The 19256-nt window shown below is 33.1% G+C and overlaps 2 protein-coding genes across 2 annotated transcripts in view; one reads left to right on the top strand and one right to left on the bottom strand.

The window, feature by feature from the left end:
- The window catches only part of LOC142320766 (uncharacterized), a 61951-nt gene extending 45957 nt beyond the window's left edge, over nt 1-15994 (top strand). The window contains exons 3-4 of the mRNA XM_075358755.1: nt 11422-11677; nt 13715-15994. Coding sequence (XP_075214870.1) covers nt 11422-11677 — 256 coding nt within the window. The 3' untranslated portion in view covers nt 13715-15994. The remainder of the gene's footprint in view (nt 1-11421; nt 11678-13714) is intronic.
- The window catches only part of LOC142321237 (tachykinin-like peptides receptor 86C), a 392020-nt gene that overhangs the window by 341295 nt on the left and 31469 nt on the right, over nt 1-19256 (bottom strand). The gene's annotated exons all lie outside the window — the stretch shown is intronic.

Below are 19256 nucleotides of genomic sequence, written 5' to 3'. Positions count from 1 at the left end.
TACGTATTAACGCCACCGCAGCTACAGCTTTATATTTAAAAACAAAGTTTTTTAGGAAAATGGGCCGATATAGAGTTTAACATAGATTCAAAACAGTCTCTTTATTAATTTTAATAATGGTTATTTATATTTATTTATTTTATAAATATAATTTAACCAAACTTAACCTACGCTCGCTAACCTTGAATAATTAACAGGAGTGTTTTGATTATTTAAATAATAAATAATTGCAGTAATTACTGAATTTATTAAATAAATACTCAAAAAATTACGGTATTAATTAGTCAAGGTTAGCCAGCATAGGTTAAGTTTGGTTAAATTGTATTTATAAAATAAATAAATATAAATAACCATTTATTAAAATTAATAAAGAGACTGTTCATTTTCCACCGAAATCCGATTGACTACTTTTTAAATAGAGCTGTAGCTGCGGTGGCGTTAATACGTAAGTGCCTAAATTTTCATCCACGTTACTTTTAATTATCACTTAGAACATTTTTAAAAGTATCTCTTGCATTTTTTTTTAAGTTAATAATTTTGAAGTTTCATAACCATGTGATAGCTTAATTAATCAATTAATAAAAAATTAAAGCACTGTAAAAAAGCAACGTTGTTAAAATTTTAGTAGAAATTTTTCTCATTTTTCTCATTCTTTATTTTAACATCTATTTTACCAAACTTTAGATAATTGTAAATTAAAAACAATTTTAGAAAATATTTTATAAAATTAATCAGCTACAAAAATTATAACTTCAATTTTTTAAATATACTTTAAACTATAATTATTATACGTAAATTATATTTTAATTTTGTAAATATTATAATTTATTTTACAAACTGACATTTTTATTTTCAAAGAGCCGTTCAATACTTCATAAGTTGCATAGAATCAAATGAGATTAACAACGTCTATCTGCACTTTTTTCTTGGCATTTGTGTTTTTAATTTTTAATATTTATCTGTTATTTTATAGTGAAAGTTAATTATACCTTCTTAAGTTTCTTTCAGATAGCTTACGAAAATCTTTTTAAACAAAATTATCTATCTAAATAAAATATTTTTCATAGTTCGTCATCATCATTATTATTTAGTACGACTAGTGTTTTTAAAGTAATAATTGGCCGCCTATTTACATGAGGTAAACTTGGTGCTTGCGTAGATCAATTATTTCGATCACAGATAATCATCCCAACCCCGTAGGGGAAGACACCCGCCTAGTGACGTTCCGGTCGCCCCCCCCCACAACCATTCATAGTCCTGTTGGGCTTTAAGAGAAATCACAGATAATCAGCTATTAGCAAAAATAGTTCAATCATTTTGTAGTTAGTTTTATATTCATCCGTTTATAATGAGTGCTACAATTTATGATCCCGCCAACTATGAAGTACGAAGAGTAATCCGATTTTTGATGGCAAAAAAATAATGAGCGGCTTAAATTTACAGGCAAATTAGTAACTTTTAGGGGCCGAATAATATTATGAGTGACGTTAATGTAAGACAGTATTGCGTTCATTTAGAGAAGGAAACGAATTTTCATGTTGAAGAACGTAATGACCGGCCGTCAATGATAACGAATAATTTCATTGAAAAAGTTGGAAAACCCAAAAAAGATTTCATTTTTATTCAATAAAAAAAAAATTTGTTTGAAAAAGTTGGAAAAGCGAAAAATTAAAGAAAACCGGCGCTTTACCGTGTCATAGTTATCTTTTATGTTTCCTGATGCTTCTTTGATTTATGATGTTTCATTGAAAAAATAGGTTTTAATAGTTGTGTGGATGGATGCCGAAAATAATCAACACATACATAGAAAAACGTCTTCATGCTGGAAATATGATTTTGGGGGGTTACAAAAATAAAGGTGATGATTTGTTTTGATCGCATTGTTACCGGAGATGATATCTAAATTTTTTACTCAGATGTTAAGACAAAGCCGATGTAATAGCGGCGGCATTCATCATCTACGAGAACGTTCGATAAAACAGCGTATGGTATTAATTTATTGGGCCAAATGGGTGTCTTGCTTGTCGAATTAGTGTTCGCGGATCTATTGTGATCTTTTTGAAAAAGCAACCAACGTGGAATACTTTCCCCGCGGAATTTTTTGATTTTACAAACAATGCCCAGCCACAGGATAAATCAAAATTGCATTGGAATCATCCATCCTATAGCCGTGACTTAGTTTCCAGCGATTATTTTCTTTTTCTACACCTAAAACAGTGTATTGAATCACAAAGGTTTGACGCTGACGACGACTTTGCTCATTCACATTTGTTTCTCGTTGAGATGTTACATTAAATATCTTGCTTTCCCTTAGGTGCCGGTGAGTATCTGCAAGTACTTGCCGGTTAGGAATTCTCCGACGATATTCTTCAACGGCTCGTTGGCATTACAATTACAAAACCATAGATGAAATGACTGTCGGTATATTCCTGATTAGTAAATTCATACGGTATTTTTCTTTTACTACAGAACAATATTTAAAGCGATATTTGTTTCGGTTTCACGTGGCAGCTGATGAGCTGTGCATCTGCGAGGAGGTCCAGTAGAACGAACACATGATGTTTGACTGCCCAGCTGTTGGGTGGGCAAGAACTCAGGTCACCCTGTAATTAGAGGTCAGGGGGAAAATTGGCCATTCACGAGCGACGAATGTGGCGAGAGCCAAATTGTCAGACCGTGTGGAATTTCCTTGATGCGGTTGCTTTGTTCAACCGACATCAGTAGTTCACCTAAGGGAAAGACTCCTACCGCGCTGCTATGGGAAGCTAAACTTGAAATATATGGCTGACCACCACCAGCTAATTAGGGCTCCATGCGCTTTAATATGGTGGACAGGTACTTCCTGACATTCAGCGACCTAGGCGTGGCAGGGAATTGCTATCTTGACAAAGTAAATTTTAATTTATGGCTGTCATATATATTTTTAGTAGTTGACGGGGTGCTCCTTCCTATTTTAATGATATGTGACAAGTTGGCGGTGGGTCACGCAAGCGAGTGGTGTTTGGTACCACGCTTTTATGTTAACTCTAGGAGCTAGTTAGGACACTGGTTGCTAAACTGTTTCGAGGCTTAGCAGCCGTTTGTGGCACAGACATTCGGTCTTATGCTTTAGAGCGACCGAATGGATGGTGGCGGGAGATATGTCAAACAAACCAGTTACTACAGAACAAATCATTACTAATTATCAATAGCCTTTAAAATCAATGCAAATTAACTACTTACATGACATAATTCACAAATACACACTTAACAAATACTGAAAATTAACTTCTCGATAACAAAAACAGCTAACTGAAGCAATATTCTGAATCGTAAGCACAAAAATGTCTGAAAGTTTATTTGTAAACTTTGCTCTGTGAGAGATTTAAGACAAACGATCAATATTGTACAGAATTACAGCGCCCCTAGTGGGTAATTAATTTTCTGATAACTAAGAAATAACATCATAATACTGCATGCAGACAAATATGTGTATTGTAATCTTTGTTATTGTTTCATATGAAAGTAAAATTAATTTGCTGTTGGATGTTGTTGGAAGTTGATTTACATTAATTTTCTCAGAATTAAATTCTCTATCAATTTAACCGATAAGTTTTATTTGTTTATTGTGAGTTTAACAAAGTTATTTTATGCTAAAGCTAAAAAACTCTGTTTTTCAACTCAATTTTCACCCTATTTTGTAGAAAATAATGGTGATACAGTTCTGGAACATATTTTAAAAGCTTTTTCAGGTTAAAAACCATCAGATACCACTAACTTCGTTCCTGAATTTCAGTAGGGCTTCATATCAACGGAAGTGCAGAAATCGGGGCAAAATATTTCATCAGCCGTAACTCGCTAACGGAGCATTTTCGAACCCGTGTTTATAATAACCTTTTTTATTATTCTAGTGAAAGAATTACGCCTATAAGGTTTAGCAGAACGCTCCTTGGGATACTCTTTAGAAACAAATAATAATTTAAAATTAAAATTTCTTAGGAATAAATTTGTCTTATAAAACTTTGATAGAATTGAACGTCCGCATGATAAGATAAGATTCCCTTAAAATTTTCAGATACATTTAAACCAACGATATTGAAAAATATGTTATTATTTTTCTTGTAAAATTTTTTTTGTGGATTCGATACAGCAAGAATTGACAGAAAAACCGTTTTCCGGGTAATAACTGGCAAATCCCCTGGGTCACTTTTGCAAAAAATAAATTTAAAAATAAAATTGTTACGAAGTCTATGAAACTCACTTTTGTAATTATAAATTTTTCGATTCAGTTTAAAGTAATCCATAAACTCTCCAAATACCATTATTTAGCGTCGCTCTGGATTGAGAATTAAAGAATCTTTCAAACAAAAGTTGTTTTAAGTTATTATAAACTTAAATAAAAGGGTTACTTCTGAAAGCAAGATTAAGTAAAAAAATCTAAACTTCAGAAAATTAATGCAAGTGAAGTGAATTACTATTTCAAGTTTAAATTAATAGTTCTAAGTTAATCCTATGAATTATTTCGATTTTCCTGGAAACGAACTTAAAACCGTATCTCATAATAAACGGAATGTAAAAAATAAATTAAAAAAAAACGGTTAATTGAATTAAATGATGTTTTGTTTTGTAATCTCTATGAAGTTTAAATTACCAAGGTGATGCACAAACTGATTTACAAATGAATGCAGGTTGTTCCAGAGATCCAGAAAATGCATATGAAATATATTTTAATAATTGGTGTAAGCTTTAGTAATCTAGGTCTGGGTCTGGTGTTATGGCTCATTTCTATAGAATGTAAATGTATAAATTGTAAAACCGTCTACAGAAATCTTTTCGAACTTATTCTAACCTCCATACTCTTGATAATAAAGTTTTTCAACTGTGTTATTAAAACCTGATCGGTTGTTCGTACACTGCGTAAAAAAAACACACAAGATTTATAAAAGTGGTAGAACCATTTATGTGTAATAACATCACAAAATAAAACCTTTAATAATTAAAATATATTAATACTCGTGCAAAGACATCTCTATTTTGTTCATGTATTTAGCTCAATAAAAACTGAATTTAATTGCAATATTAAATTTATTTCAGTTAAATTAATTATTTTCTTTTGATTATTTCTGATAGTAAATTTGTTTTTATTTTAAAGAATATTACATTAAATACTATTTACAGAGTATTATTATTATTACTATTTTTTGAATGAATCATTTCTTATCCCTTCTCTCGGAGCCGGATACACAAATAAGCATTAACACAGTTCCAGGGGGTGCCTTCGCTCCCCTTATTACCTTACTACTTAGTACTGCCTTCGGTATTATTACTATTAATATATTGTTAAGTACAGAAATATTTCCTTCGTTTGATAAAACTTTTCAATTAATTTAAAAAATCAATTTGTTTTTTTTTTTTTTTTTAGTAACATTAAAAACATTCAACTAATATTTGGAAAATACAATTTTGTATGTAAATAATTTTGTATAATTGAAAAATATTTACTCTAATTTATTACAGAATTTTGTAGGGATAATGAACATTTTATAAACGTTCAGTTAATTGTATAAATTAAGTACATATCAAAGGAATTTTTTGAACAGTTTTTAACGTGCTAATTGAAATATATAAAAACATTGCTAATATATTTACAAAAAAATGACAGAATTCTTCTCCTATATTGCTTTAGCTTACGTAGTAATCATCCGTTTACTTACACATAATATTTTTAAAATGGAGATTAATTTAGATATCGAAATACTAAGTGACTGTTGATATGAATCTATTGAAATGAAAATTTTGAAGTGTTTATTTCAAGCACTTCTAAGTAAATGTGACTTGGAATAATTTATCTGTTATTTCTTTAATTTGTCTGTATTTATTTAATAATTAAAATTAAACGGACTCTTCTTTCAATTACGCAAAATTAATTTGAAAATTTTACAATTACAAAAATATTTTAGAAGAAATTGTAGATTTTTCGAGAGTTTAAAATTAATAAAACATCACCATTTCTGAACATTAAGTATCGTGCTCGTTGTACCAATGAGATCGAGGTTGATCGTTTCTTATTGATATTAGACTGAATTAATTAAAAAATAAGTAAATGCAACAGCTAACTGTTAATAGCGTATTATGATCCTAACATATTAATATCTTTCCTCTGTTCTGTTAAGAAGCTGTGTAAACATTGCAGTGTTTTGTGGCAGAAAATGACAAATTAATTGCCGGCCTTCGTGTCGCGAGTGGTAGCGTCTCGGCCTTTCATTGAACGTCCTAGGTTCGAAACCCAATTGGGCATTGCCATTTTTCATGCTTATGTGGCGATATCATCAAAAAAAAATTAGATGTTTTGAATTACTACCTAACCTAAAGTATTCATTTGAAGCATAAGTTAAACATTCTTTTCTCTTAACTAACACAATTCTATATTTATTTCCACCCTCATATGGAGAACGTAATGGCTGTTAGGTTTGAGGATAATTTATATATCAATGATCGGGGCAAGCTGATATTTGGTCTAGCGAACATGTCAACGGATGACCACTCTACTTTTCTTTGTAAACCTGTCACGCTTATTTTGAGAATAGAAAGAAACATTTCTCTTGTTGTTTATTAAAATTACTTGCGTCAAATATCAAGTCACTTGATATCCACAACGGACCACAATCCGATGTAAATATCTACTGTTATATAATAATTAAATTAATGTAATTTAAAAATTATCAAATTTTTTTAATAATTACAGTTATTAATAAATTAAAAATGGCAGTAATTTGTGGAAATATTATTTGTAAAACAGAAACTGGGATAACATAAGACATTACATTTAGAAGACATTACATTTCGTTATAATAGAATTTACTATGTTCTTCAGTGAAATTCAAATACAAGGGAGGATCATGGAAAAGAGGTCAAGAAAGAGAATAAGCAGAGATGAAAAGAGTAAACTAACGACATATTAAAAAAATGGAAGATGATGCTCGGGACCGAGAAGAAATGGATGATGTTCTTTTGACCAGTGTCAAAGACACATTCAAAATGTATTTGGTATATATAATGCTGGTAATGATACGGCTTTTTGTTTTTTGGTGAATGTTTAAGCACAACCTTTTTACTTTTAAAAAATGGAAAGGTTTTTTCACTGAATTCTGTATGAAATCTGCTTTCTACTAGTTTGCAGTTAAGTCCCGTACATCCTGAAGAGCCTTTTTAGAATGTTGCTAGTTTAAGAAAATAAAAATTCACGTATTTCCTTAAAAGGATCAATAGGTACGAAGACTTTCGTTGTACAAAACTTTCGTCAGCAAATAATACAGTAACATTACATTAAAAAATGCAGGCAAAGGACTGAAAAATTTTCCTGGCGCTGTTCCTTTGTTCAACAATATTTTAAAATAGAAACAGGAGAGGAGAATTAAGTTTTTAAGGAAATGTTATTTAATTTTAAATGTTATTATAATTAATTCGGATTTTACGGATGTAAAAATCAAACAAAATTTAGTGCCTTGAAATTAATATTCTTTTATTATGAAATAAAATAAAATACATTATGAATATATATTTTTTTTATTGATTGTTTATAGTCTCACCAAGAGACATTAGCGACTTAAATAAAACTAAGTGTTCATGAGTAATTTAGCAATAAACACCAAATATTGGATAACAAATATCGATACAGGAACGTGACCACTAGAGTATTTTCACTGCGCACATAGTACTCCGTAAGGGATCTCACGTAAGCAAAACCATTAAATTAAGTTCTTCATCCCACTATCACAGAGAAACCGCAACGGTATTTTGATGCATTTCTTCCTGTTGAACTAACCTTCACATTTGAACCCAGATTTAATCGTCTCTGAATAGTAGCAAATACGGGAATATAGGAATAAGTGATTTATGGACCACCTTCAATGAATATTATTATTAAACATAAGTTATTAATAATTACAATAACAATTATTATATTTATTTCTTATTAATCGTTAAAAAAGTTGTTTTAAATAGGGTTTGGCTGAATAGATCCAGGAAGCAGATCCCACGTTTGCGATATGATCAAAATGTTCAGTAAAAAAAAATTGGGTCTAATTTAAATCTCTTATTCGACAGCTACCTCATATAACATTTAAAATAACACCTGTAACTAGAAAAACAGATAACATATACAAAATTACACAAAATTTAAAACATTTGTTAAATTCTTAAAGCAATCCTGGCCGTTGACGAAGACACACGGACGTCTTCATTTTTTTCCTACCTCCCGAGCTGGATGCTACAGGATGAAGCTTAGCATAGTTCAGGAAGTTGTCCTTTTAACTCAAACGGGCCTTCCCGTCCGCCGGCAGTACGTCCGGTACGACAGGTCAGCTTGCCGGTTTGGATCTTTTAATTTTTGCTTGCCTGTAACCTTTGAAATGAGATGGCAAAGCCCGACTATGTCGTTCCTGGGCCTCACACCAAAGGCCGGGTCTCGGTCTTAATGCCTGATGCCTCTATCACGTACGCTCCCTAGAGAGCGCTGTGGCGGATCTGGGTCTTTTTCTTTCCTGCAAGGGGTTTTGGGAATCGCCCTTTTTCTACTGTGTGTTATTGTCTGTAGGGCTATGCCTCACCCCTTGACATTTCATCCTCCCTGGCCTTCTGCTGCAGGACTTGTGTAATAAGCCCTGCAATGGCTTTAAAATTCTCCTCGTTGTTCAGCATGGTTTCATTTAAAGTATCAACTGTGAAAGGTCCGGTTATTTGAGTGCACCGACAACGCTTGTCTTCCCACTGTTGACAGTCGAACATGACATGTTCAGGGGTGTCTGTTTCTCCACAGTAACGGCAGAGGTCATTTTCTGCCCTTCATCTTCCGTATAGGTACGCTCTGAACACACCATGTCCTGTCAGTAGTTGGTCACCCGGATGTGCAATTCTTCCTTCCCTTTCTAAGGGAGAGCACGTTGCCTACTTCCTCCTTGGCCACCGTAGTCTTGACAACCCGTAGTAAGTCGGCATATGATTTTCCTGCCGCTCTGACCACTACGGTTCCACTCTCTTTAACTGCAGGAGTAGCATGTCCTGCTGGTGGAGCTTTCCTGTCTTGCAGTTTGTATGGCTGTTACCTAACTACTTTGATTCGTCCACCTTGTTGCCCAAAGGTATACAGAGCCATCCTCTCTGCTTGGTGACCCAACTTACTACCCGGCAGTACGAACACTGGTAGCAGTGCTTCCCCCTTTATTTTTAGAAATGCTAGTAGAATTGTTCGTTTTGTCTTTGTTTCACCTTGTGCCGAGCCATAAAACAGGGTTAGATGAATGGTATTTTTATTTTTTGTGTTGCCTAGTAGTTTCGCGCTGTTATCCACAACATCGCCCATTACGTCTTTCGGGGATTGTATATGTTTGTTGCCCAGAGCTCCTCTGTCTACCAGGTCCACGAAGCGACATGTGTCCGTGTTGTCCTTCAGTAGATTCTCAACTAGTTCCACTTGCGTCATTACATTTGTGAGCCAGTTTTTGTCCACTGCCTCGAGTAGTTCTTCTGACATTGTGCGCTTCATAATGTCAGAGAAGTTCATGCGCTCTCCCGTCTGTGTTTGGGTGGCTACTTCTTTGCCATTTTCTTCATTCGCTTTCCAGGTCATCATATTTGGTTCTACTGTTGTCATTAGCTCTTTAATGTATTGAGCCGTGGACATTAGGGCTGAAGATGCCTTCCTGACTTCTTCATTGATGATGTTGTGCGGTTGTATGAGAGCATCCAGGCACTTGGCTTTCGTACACAAGTCATGTATTATGGTCTTGAGGTCAACTTTTGGTGTATCAGGAGTGAGATCCTTGCAGGACTGGTTCTTTTCTGTTTGCATAGATTTTCCTGCGTCGCACGTCATATCAGCGCTGCTTGTGTCTTTGTCTGCTGTTGGCCTTCTCTTGCCAGCGGAGAATAGCTCCACTGGAGACGCCCATTTTTGCCTCTTAAGGTTTGTCTTAGTGTGGGTCGTACAATGATGTCAATGATGTCCTCATCCCACCTGTCTGGTACTTTGAGGCTGAGTTCCTCAGGTGGCGATGTTTTGTTTATAATCTTAGTGATTATGTATGTGAACGTATACTGGTCGTTTTTCCCTCCTGCCTTGGGTTTAACCCAGTTTTTTATGTCCCCGAAAAAAGTAGAATTTTGGGGGAAGGAAGGTGAGAAAAAAAATGGGGGTTCGGGGGTCCGGCCTGGAACCCTGGGGGTTTGTGGCATGGGGCCCTGGAACAGTGATACAGGGAAACGGCTGTTTCCCTGTATATTTAGAGAGGGGGAAAAATAATAAATAAAATTAAAAATTCTAAGTTTTTACTGACTGTTCAAAAGTCGCGCTAGATTCCAGTGAGACTGGATTCTAGTTCAACAAAATCTATTGCCAACTTAATTTCAACACTAGATTTTGAAAAACTGGCTGTGCGCATATGGTGGAGTTGCGGACGTTTTTAAGTTATGTCAACCTAACACTTATTTAAGCTATTTAAACTACTTAATCTAATCTAACAGTCTATTACCGATATTAAAAACTTAATCTACACCTTTGATGTTATTGTTTTTAAACTAACAGGCCATTTTAAATGACCTATTTAATTTAATATCAGATATCAAAAGTCACCTTGCATATAAACACCACGATTTAAGTGTTCTTACACTTAAATCTTAAAACATTAATAGCTTTATGAGTTCGCAACTTATTTAATGTTTTTTATCTCGTAGCACTCAGAAAAATTAGCTCTGGCACTTTCTCATATTTTTAAACCACTATACTAACTTTGTAACAGTTTTTAAAGACACTCTGTCAGGAGCACTCCAAAGCATATCCTAGAAGAATACCGATTCTTCTGCGACGTACTTCTGACACTCTTCTGAGAGACACACGCACTTCGCCTCAACGAAGCTACAATCGGTGTTAGACCTGATAGGCCAGTGGCTAGCAAAATGGGTGATAAAAGTAATTCCGAATAAACTCGTCATATTACGTTTGCACTGAGGAAGGGTGACTGTCCCGAAGACCGTCTGGACAGCGTCGTCATCCCGCACTTGATACGTTGGGCTCCACCTTGTTCGTCGTTTATCGTGGATGTACCACATGAAAGAGAAAAGGAAGCAACTTAACACCAAGTTTAAGAAGCTTTATGGGTTGGTAGTTAGGTAGTAGTAGGTTAATTTACCAATAAACAAATAAAAATTTCTAAAGAACTTTGCATAGAATTTATTTCTGAGAAAGTTGATGTAAATAACGTCTATTAAGATTAAACATAAATTTGAGAAGTGTAAATTTTATTAGAAACAAAACATACGTACAAACTGGATCGGAAAAGTGATACGATTTTAAACAGAGCAATTTACATACAAACGCCAAACATTTTAAAAAGATCATTTTAAGACATCATTCTAAAATATATTAAAATTTTTATTTTTTCATAGGTTGGCAGTAATAGCTGATCAGCAACGAAGTTTACTGTCTAGCAATTTGAAAATTATACAGATGGAAGAGTACTGGATCGTAAAATATTCGGCTTTGGAGGCTTCGGAGAGGCGAGTTCAAGTAACAGGTATGCTTAACCCACAACGATTCGATGCTGGTCGTGAAAGTTTTGTGAGAAATACTATCGCTGAAGAAGCAATATTAAATGCGGTACATGTATCTCCTTCTCCAGTATCCGAAGGTTGTCTTTGTTAAGTAAGTAATAAATACATAAAACCTAAGAATAAAACTTTTAGAGAATTTATTTTCGAACAAAAACGTAAGACAAGTTGAAAAAACAAAGAAAAGTTAGAAAAATTCAAAATCTATTTAGAAACAGTACATTACTACCTACATTTCTTAGAAAAGTATTTATTTAATGCAAACTAAAACCAAATATTTTTGGTGATGTGAGAAATTTGTAAACAGAAAATTTACTGTTAAAAATTGTTAAAAAACTTAAAAAATGAAAATCAGAAAACAAATGTAAAATAAATAAAAATTACTTGGATAATTATTTTAATGAGAAAAATACAATTAATTATTTGAAATATTGTTTTTTCAAAGTTCCCAATAAGATACCAACGACTGATCAACAATGCGAAATTCTGTATTAGCATTTAAATCATTTTGTAAGAAACATTAAGTATATCGGGTACCGTGAACTGTGCTTTCAAGCGATGGTTTTTGATGAATTGTAGTTTGAACGTGATTGGTTTGTCATTAAAGTAATGCCGTACTTATTTACAACAGAGGAATACGTTGATATGATTTTCATTTTGGGTGTGTGTAATGGTAATGTTACAGTTGCTGCAATAGAATATGAAATACGTTTTTCGAATCGCAGGATTCCAGATCTCAAAACAATTAGCGCGACTTTTTGCAATCTTCGGGAAACAGGTTCACTACCTGGTATTTGTACCAGCTACGGAACAATCTATCCAACACGTCGCTGTTATTGATGAAATCCTCTAACGCTGTAACGCAAAGTATACTTCAACTATGATGGCTCACCTTCCCACTTCTCTTGTACTGTTTACACTCACTTAAATCATTATTTTCCTGAGAAGTGGCTCAGTCGTGGAGGTCCACATCCTGGCCATCAAAATCGCCTGATCTAACACCTTTAGATTTTTGCGTCTGGGGATGGATGAAAAATGTTGTATGGATGTAAACAAAAATATATTGTCGTGAGTAATAATTTGTCCGCATTATGGATGCAGCTGAGCAACTTAAGGACAGCCTTGAAGAACTAAAAAGAGCAACAAAAGTCGTACAGAACCGTGCCGAGATATGTATTGAAAATAATGGGCTTTAACATTTATTATAAACTGGCACTTTGGTCTAGTGTATGTTCTTTCATAGCTCCAGTTTTGATTATAAACAATTTGGAAATTTCACCCATGAATTTTACTTTGTAATAGGTTTCGATAGTCCGGCTTTGATATAACTCGTTTTCTTGTTTTCTTATCCAAGTGCTTTTAGCGTAGATATTAAAATAAATCATATCAACGCAATCTTATGCTTTTTGAATGTCTATTAATCCCATTTATACGTATTTTTTATATTCAGTTTGTAGAAGCCATTAGTTTTTGAGATTAAATAATTGGTCCGCTCACAATCTTTTTTTTAACTCTCACGAACTGAGAGTATAAAAATTTTATTTATAATTAATTATTTTTTATTGAAAAGTTGTTTCAGCAAATTTACATTATTTATTATTATTATTATTACTGTTTTTATTATTTTTCTTCATTTTTTTAAATTTAAAAATCAATGAATTTATTACTTAATGTTTGTTTTTTCCTTTTCTCCTTTTTAATTAATAAATTGTACTATAAATTTATTATTTTTCTAAAATCAAGTTTTAACTTAACATCTGACTGCTTTCAACCGCTGTAAAGTTAAATAAATGAAAATTAAAATTAAAAAAAAATACAGATCTAAATTATGTTGGGTAGGTTTAATATTAATAATTGTTTTTTTTTTGTTTTTTTTTTCTTGACAGTCAAAATTAAAATTTTTAATTTTATATCGTCAATATTTTTTTATTATACCTCGAGTGTGTAGAGTAGAAAATGTGTTTTAAAGGTAACCAACATGCATTAATTGTTTTATAAAACTAAGTTTTATTTATTTGAAATAGGTAGATTTAATTATAAGTTGGTATTTTTCAACGAATACTTCGTTATTGTATTCAATATGTATGTATGTGTGAATTCTTTTTATCTCGAATTTTGATTTTGATTTCAGATTGGGGTTAAGCATCGTTAGAAGATTAAAAAAATACACGAATGGTCGTCGGGTTCACCTCAAAAGGGACGCCAAACTTAAAATTTTGTAATAGGCAAATCATTATTTAAATCGGTGTAAGCTGTAAAGTTGGTTCAAATAAATAAATAATATTAATTTACCATATGTCCCATAAATAGAAGTTAAACATATAGAAATGAATTAATAATAATTGAAAGAACAGTAATAATAATAAGAATGTTCGTTCAGGAAAATCTTTCTAGACTTTTCATTGATAATTGGTTTGTTTTGTTTCTATTCGGTAATTTCATTAAATTTATTAAAAAAAAGCAGTTATTCTGCTACACTTTTAACATTTTGTTTGATTAATGTATATGATTAATACCTTTGACCGTATTAAAAGAGAATAAATACTTTATAAGAAGCTCCACATTAATATTTAAATATACAGGCTTAACAAAAAGCCAGCTTTGCTAATATTAATTCTATTGGCCTTTTCATCGACCTACTGTGGCTATGTATAATGGCCTACAGCAATCCCTTTGACTGATATTCTGCAAATCCTTATGATTAAATAAATAATTTATCTTAGCGTAAACAGGAAATGTAATAGAGTTCTATGATAGCTGAAGTGCATTACTAGAACAACATTTTGACGTACTTTGTTAATCAAAAGCAATTTCAGTAATATTCATTTCACATTTGCAATTCTAGCTGATGTTACCTGTTCAGCATAAATAAAGATTATGTTCATTATAATATATTTAAATGTAATTTCTATTGTTAAACTATAATTTTGATTTTTTCTTTAGCGGGAAAGAATGTAGTTTAAAATTAATTTTACGGACAAAAATAATGTAATTAAAAATTATTTGTTTACTAGAATATCTTGAAGGAGGATAATATAGTTAATATTAGCGGATAGGAAGGGTTTGGATACAAGTAGCAAATTCCTCGACCATTTTTGCAGAGTGGTAAAGGATCTTCCTTTCATCTGAACATTCCTAAGTTCAAATCCAGGACAACTCATGAACTTACGTATAAAAAGCCAAGTGTTTAACTTTTGTATTGTCCAAAATATTAATTGTAATAAAAAACGCGGAGTGATTTTAAATATTTTAGTACATGTTAAACAAAACATCATATTACGTATTTGCGTATTCTAGAAGGAGGAATAACTCCTGCTCTGAGTAATAATCCTTTCTTGTAATTTCACTGCATTACTTTATATTCTCACATTGCTGACTTCTTCTCACCTTGTACACTTTGCAAATAATCTTTTTAAAGTATTTTTGCTATCCCAGATACAATTTAAACAAAAATAAAACTTTTGTTAGGTATTTACATTCAACCAAAAGGATCACCGGACTGGAATGAGAATTTATGGAAAAATGTAAGGGCGCGGACGATGAAAATTATTACGCTTCAACAGTTAAGAGATGAGGCGGGTATTAGTTCTGCAGGCCAGAGGACATAAATACCGCAATGAACCAGCGGAGAGAGTAAGTAGTGCGAGGCCGTATTCGACGTAGTAGTGATAACAAGCGATGATAAAGTAGTTTTGCAAGCCCGAGTTTGATGTGGTTGTGATGACGGCGATATCAGTAAGCGTAAGAGTGAAGTTTGTCACGAACGTTCCATTGTCGGCAGTGGATGAATACAGGAAGTTGTTCGGTGAGTTATTGGTAACCAATAGTGAAAATGACAGTATTATATTCATTCATAAAGTGTAGAGGGTAGTTCTATTGTAAACAGTAAAGTGAATAATATATGCGAAAATTGAATTGTATGAACTTTATAAACTTTAATAGTGTTATCTTATTAATGCAATATTAGGTTGTAGTAGTCATTGTAACGTTTTTAGTAAACTTTACTGAATTTTGGTTTTTATTGTTTAACTACTTTAAACAGATATTGTCCTTATTTGAATTACTATTTTGTATGTCATATGTTCATTATTATTACTATTATTATTTATTTTACTTTTATGTCTTTAGAGTAAAAAATTGTATTTATAAGAAATTTTTAGTTTGTTAGTCTTTCAATATCCTGGTCGAACCGCGAACACGCAACATATTATTATTCTTATTGCTATTCATCTCTTTCTAAGGAATCTGTAGTTAGGTCATTGACACATACAATGCGTGTCACTTCAAACGTTGACACAGTCTCCTTTCTTTTCAACTAACCTCTCAATAATTGCTTGTTTCCAAACCAGTGTCCATTATATCTACACAGATAATTAATTTTTTATTGTCTTCAGCGATCGCTACCTGTTAGGTTATGTGTATCTTGTTACGTTATTTTACTCTTATTTTTCAAAAAAATTAAATAATTGTTTGTCCTTTTAATTAAAAGGACAAACAAATAAAAATTATTTAATTTTTTGACTACACTATAATTATAGTGTAATCAATCTTTTGTATTTATTTCTATTTTCTGAACTACTAATAGGTCACTGAATGACGAAGGATATTATTTGGACTAACAAAATCATGGCAAGCAAACTAACGAGATAAGCGGCTTGATAAAATTAAAACTTATCCACTACTTCAATAGTAAACATCAGTTTGATATCTTCTAACTAGAATACTTTAAAATACAATCGCTTATGTCTTGCTGTTTAACAAAAAACTTACTATAAAAATTTGTTTTAAGAGGTTTTTCAAAAACATAAATATGATGGCGGTAAGGATTCTCTTGACGACGAATGGTTTTCTTGTATTACTTCTCGGTATTTATCTGTTAGCAGATCCAATGATTAAAGTAAAATCAGAAGATTTTTTCCAAACGTTAAATTGTGTTTAAACCATAAGTAATTGTTTATCTCTGGAAATGTAGGGATAATTTAAATTAAGAGAATTATGGGTAATTTATAGGGTAAAAAATTGTGCTGACTTCGAAAATCTTGAATACTGGACATCTAATAAACTATTTATTATAATACATTTTTCATAATTTTTATTTACATATTTGCTGTATAAAGATTATGTTTATTTTTTCTTGTACAACTGATAACTCAGAATATATTACCTTGATGTTAAATTATTAGTACAGAACAGAAAGAAATAGAGGATAGCATAAAACAGCTCATAGACGATCTTAAAATTTATTTTAAGTATTATTTTTATATTATGACTAATTCTAATAAATTAGATAATTTTTCAGTGCTATAATTAATGTTTCATTTTCAAAACATTGATATTTTTTAAATAACAATATAGAGTATATTGTTCACCGTTATAATTTATTCAAATCGTCATAATAACTTGTTCAACAGATAAGATGAATTCTTTATATATATTCCATAAAAATTGGTTCAGTCTTTCTTAAGCTGTTGTTACACAAAATATAAATATTTCCATATAATTCTCTAGCATAATTGTGAAAAAATACACAAATAATAAATAAAAGTTAACAGTTATTTTTATTCGGACATGTTATCGATACATATTGAACCTTATGGTTTAATAAACCGATCGGTCTTATGTTTAGTGAGAGTGCTTAAAGCTATATATTGGATAAAAGATATTTTTTTTTTTTTTTTTTTTTTGAGGTTTTTAGGGGCATCGACTACTTTGGTCATTAGCCCCATCCCACTTCAAAAAAAAATAAAAAAAGGGTTCAAAATTTCACAATTTCATGTGTCAAAAAATGATCAAAATTTTACTTTTCTTATAACTTCTGATCCAATAAAATTACTTTCTAGGCTTTCCTTTCGGCCATCCTTTTTTACGTTTCTCCATTCTTCTGACGGCCTCAACCTCTGATGACAGCGTATCTGAGGCCTCAGACATGGCATCGTCTTCCTCTATTTCGGATGCCAGTGACGTTCTTCGGCTGACGTCAGTTGATGAAACTTTCGCCGGAGCTGTTAGTATCTTTGCTAAAGAATCTAAATTAATGTGCGATGATGTCTCCGCGGCGGATGAGCCGGACTCTATCTCTACTGCAGTACTGGGTCCGGCTGAAATAGATGCTCTCACCGAAGCTGGTCTTTGCGCTTTGGGAGGCTCTATTGGTACAGGTTTTATTTCATCTGCGCCTGGTGCTTTTTCTATAATAACTTGCACCTCCATTTCCGCAGATTCAGGTTTTCTTGTCACAATTTCTTTAGATTTGTGACTACACGACGGAGCGATCTGTTTCTCTTTGTCAGATAAATCAAGATTTTTAATTCTTACACAAGTTGGTGACTTTACAATCGCAGATTTAGCTGGTTTTTTAAACGGCGCTGGTGTGTCTCTCATGTCAACGGCGTCAGTCCGGGGATGAGCCTTCTCATCTTTACTTTGTTTTCTCTGATGAGTCGACTCAATCTTTGGATCAATGATTCTTTCAATCATCGTCGCAAGACTTGGTGCCATCGTGTTAAGCAACTGCTCCACATTAATTTTAGATGTGGAAGGGGCAGCCGCTGCTTCTGCATAAGAAGTCGATGGTCGTGGTGTACGCTTGTTAACAATCTTCTTTGCTTCAGGATAGCTTACCTTCTGAAGCGTTTTAACTTCCTGAATTGCTGTTTCTAATTTATATGTAGGGCAGTTTCTTGAACGACAATTGTGATGCCCTTTACAGTTAACGCAGGTTGGAGGGTCTTTACATGGGTAACCCTCATGTGTTTTCTCTCCACATATACATATTTTCTGCGCTTCACATCTTGCTGCTGTGTGTCCGAATCGTTGACACTTAAAACATCTCATCGCCTGCTGGATGAAAGCTCGTACATCAAGCCGATGGATGCCAGCTCGTACCTTTTCAGGGAGATTCGGCCTATTAAATGTCAAAACATGCGAGGCCGAAGGAAGAATCTCACCATTTCTTCTCATAGTAAGTCTGCGACATTGAGTTACTCCCTGACTCGACATTTCTTGTACAATTTCTTCTTCTGTACAATTAAGAAGATCGCGACAAACAACTCCTCTGGATGAGTTCAGTGTGCTATGCGGTTGGACAGAAACCGCAAATTCACCGATCTTCTTCAACGCCAAAACTTTCTGGCTTTGCATGTCGTTGATGGTTTCGACATGCAATCCATTAAAAGTTCTACGAATTTCCTTGACAGGACCACCAGCACAATTTGTAACTTCTCTTGCGATAAGGAATGGACTAACTTTTTGAAAGTTTCCATTCTCCCTTGTAATAATTAAAAATCTTGGCTTTGGTGCGCTATAGCCAAATAGACTTTTCTTTAATTCTTTACTGATTCTATCAGCATCTTTCTTTATCCTATCAGATTCTTTACTTTTTTTCCTCTTCGCTTGCGGCGAATCGGAGGTTTCTAAACGAGGGTGTTTACGTGCACCCTCTGCCACGTTTGATTGTTATTCATGAACAGTGGATCCCTTCTGTAGCAAGGCTAGCCGCCGGGGTACACCCCCACTCCAGGGCTACTAACCTTGGAGGTCCGATCCGATACTCCGGTGGAACCGGCATATGTCCTGGCAGAGAGCGGATGCGCAGTCTCTGCACTGACTCCAGGCTCCTACTCACCGAAGCTTTCAGAGCTCCCATGCACCGACATACATGGGCACCATTGCCA

This window comes from Lycorma delicatula, chromosome 3 (assembly GCF_047948215.1).
Source record: "Lycorma delicatula isolate Av1 chromosome 3, ASM4794821v1, whole genome shotgun sequence".
NCBI classification, from domain to species: Eukaryota; Metazoa; Arthropoda; class Insecta; order Hemiptera; family Fulgoridae; genus Lycorma; species Lycorma delicatula.
This window is presented reverse-complemented; position numbering and strand designations above follow the sequence as displayed.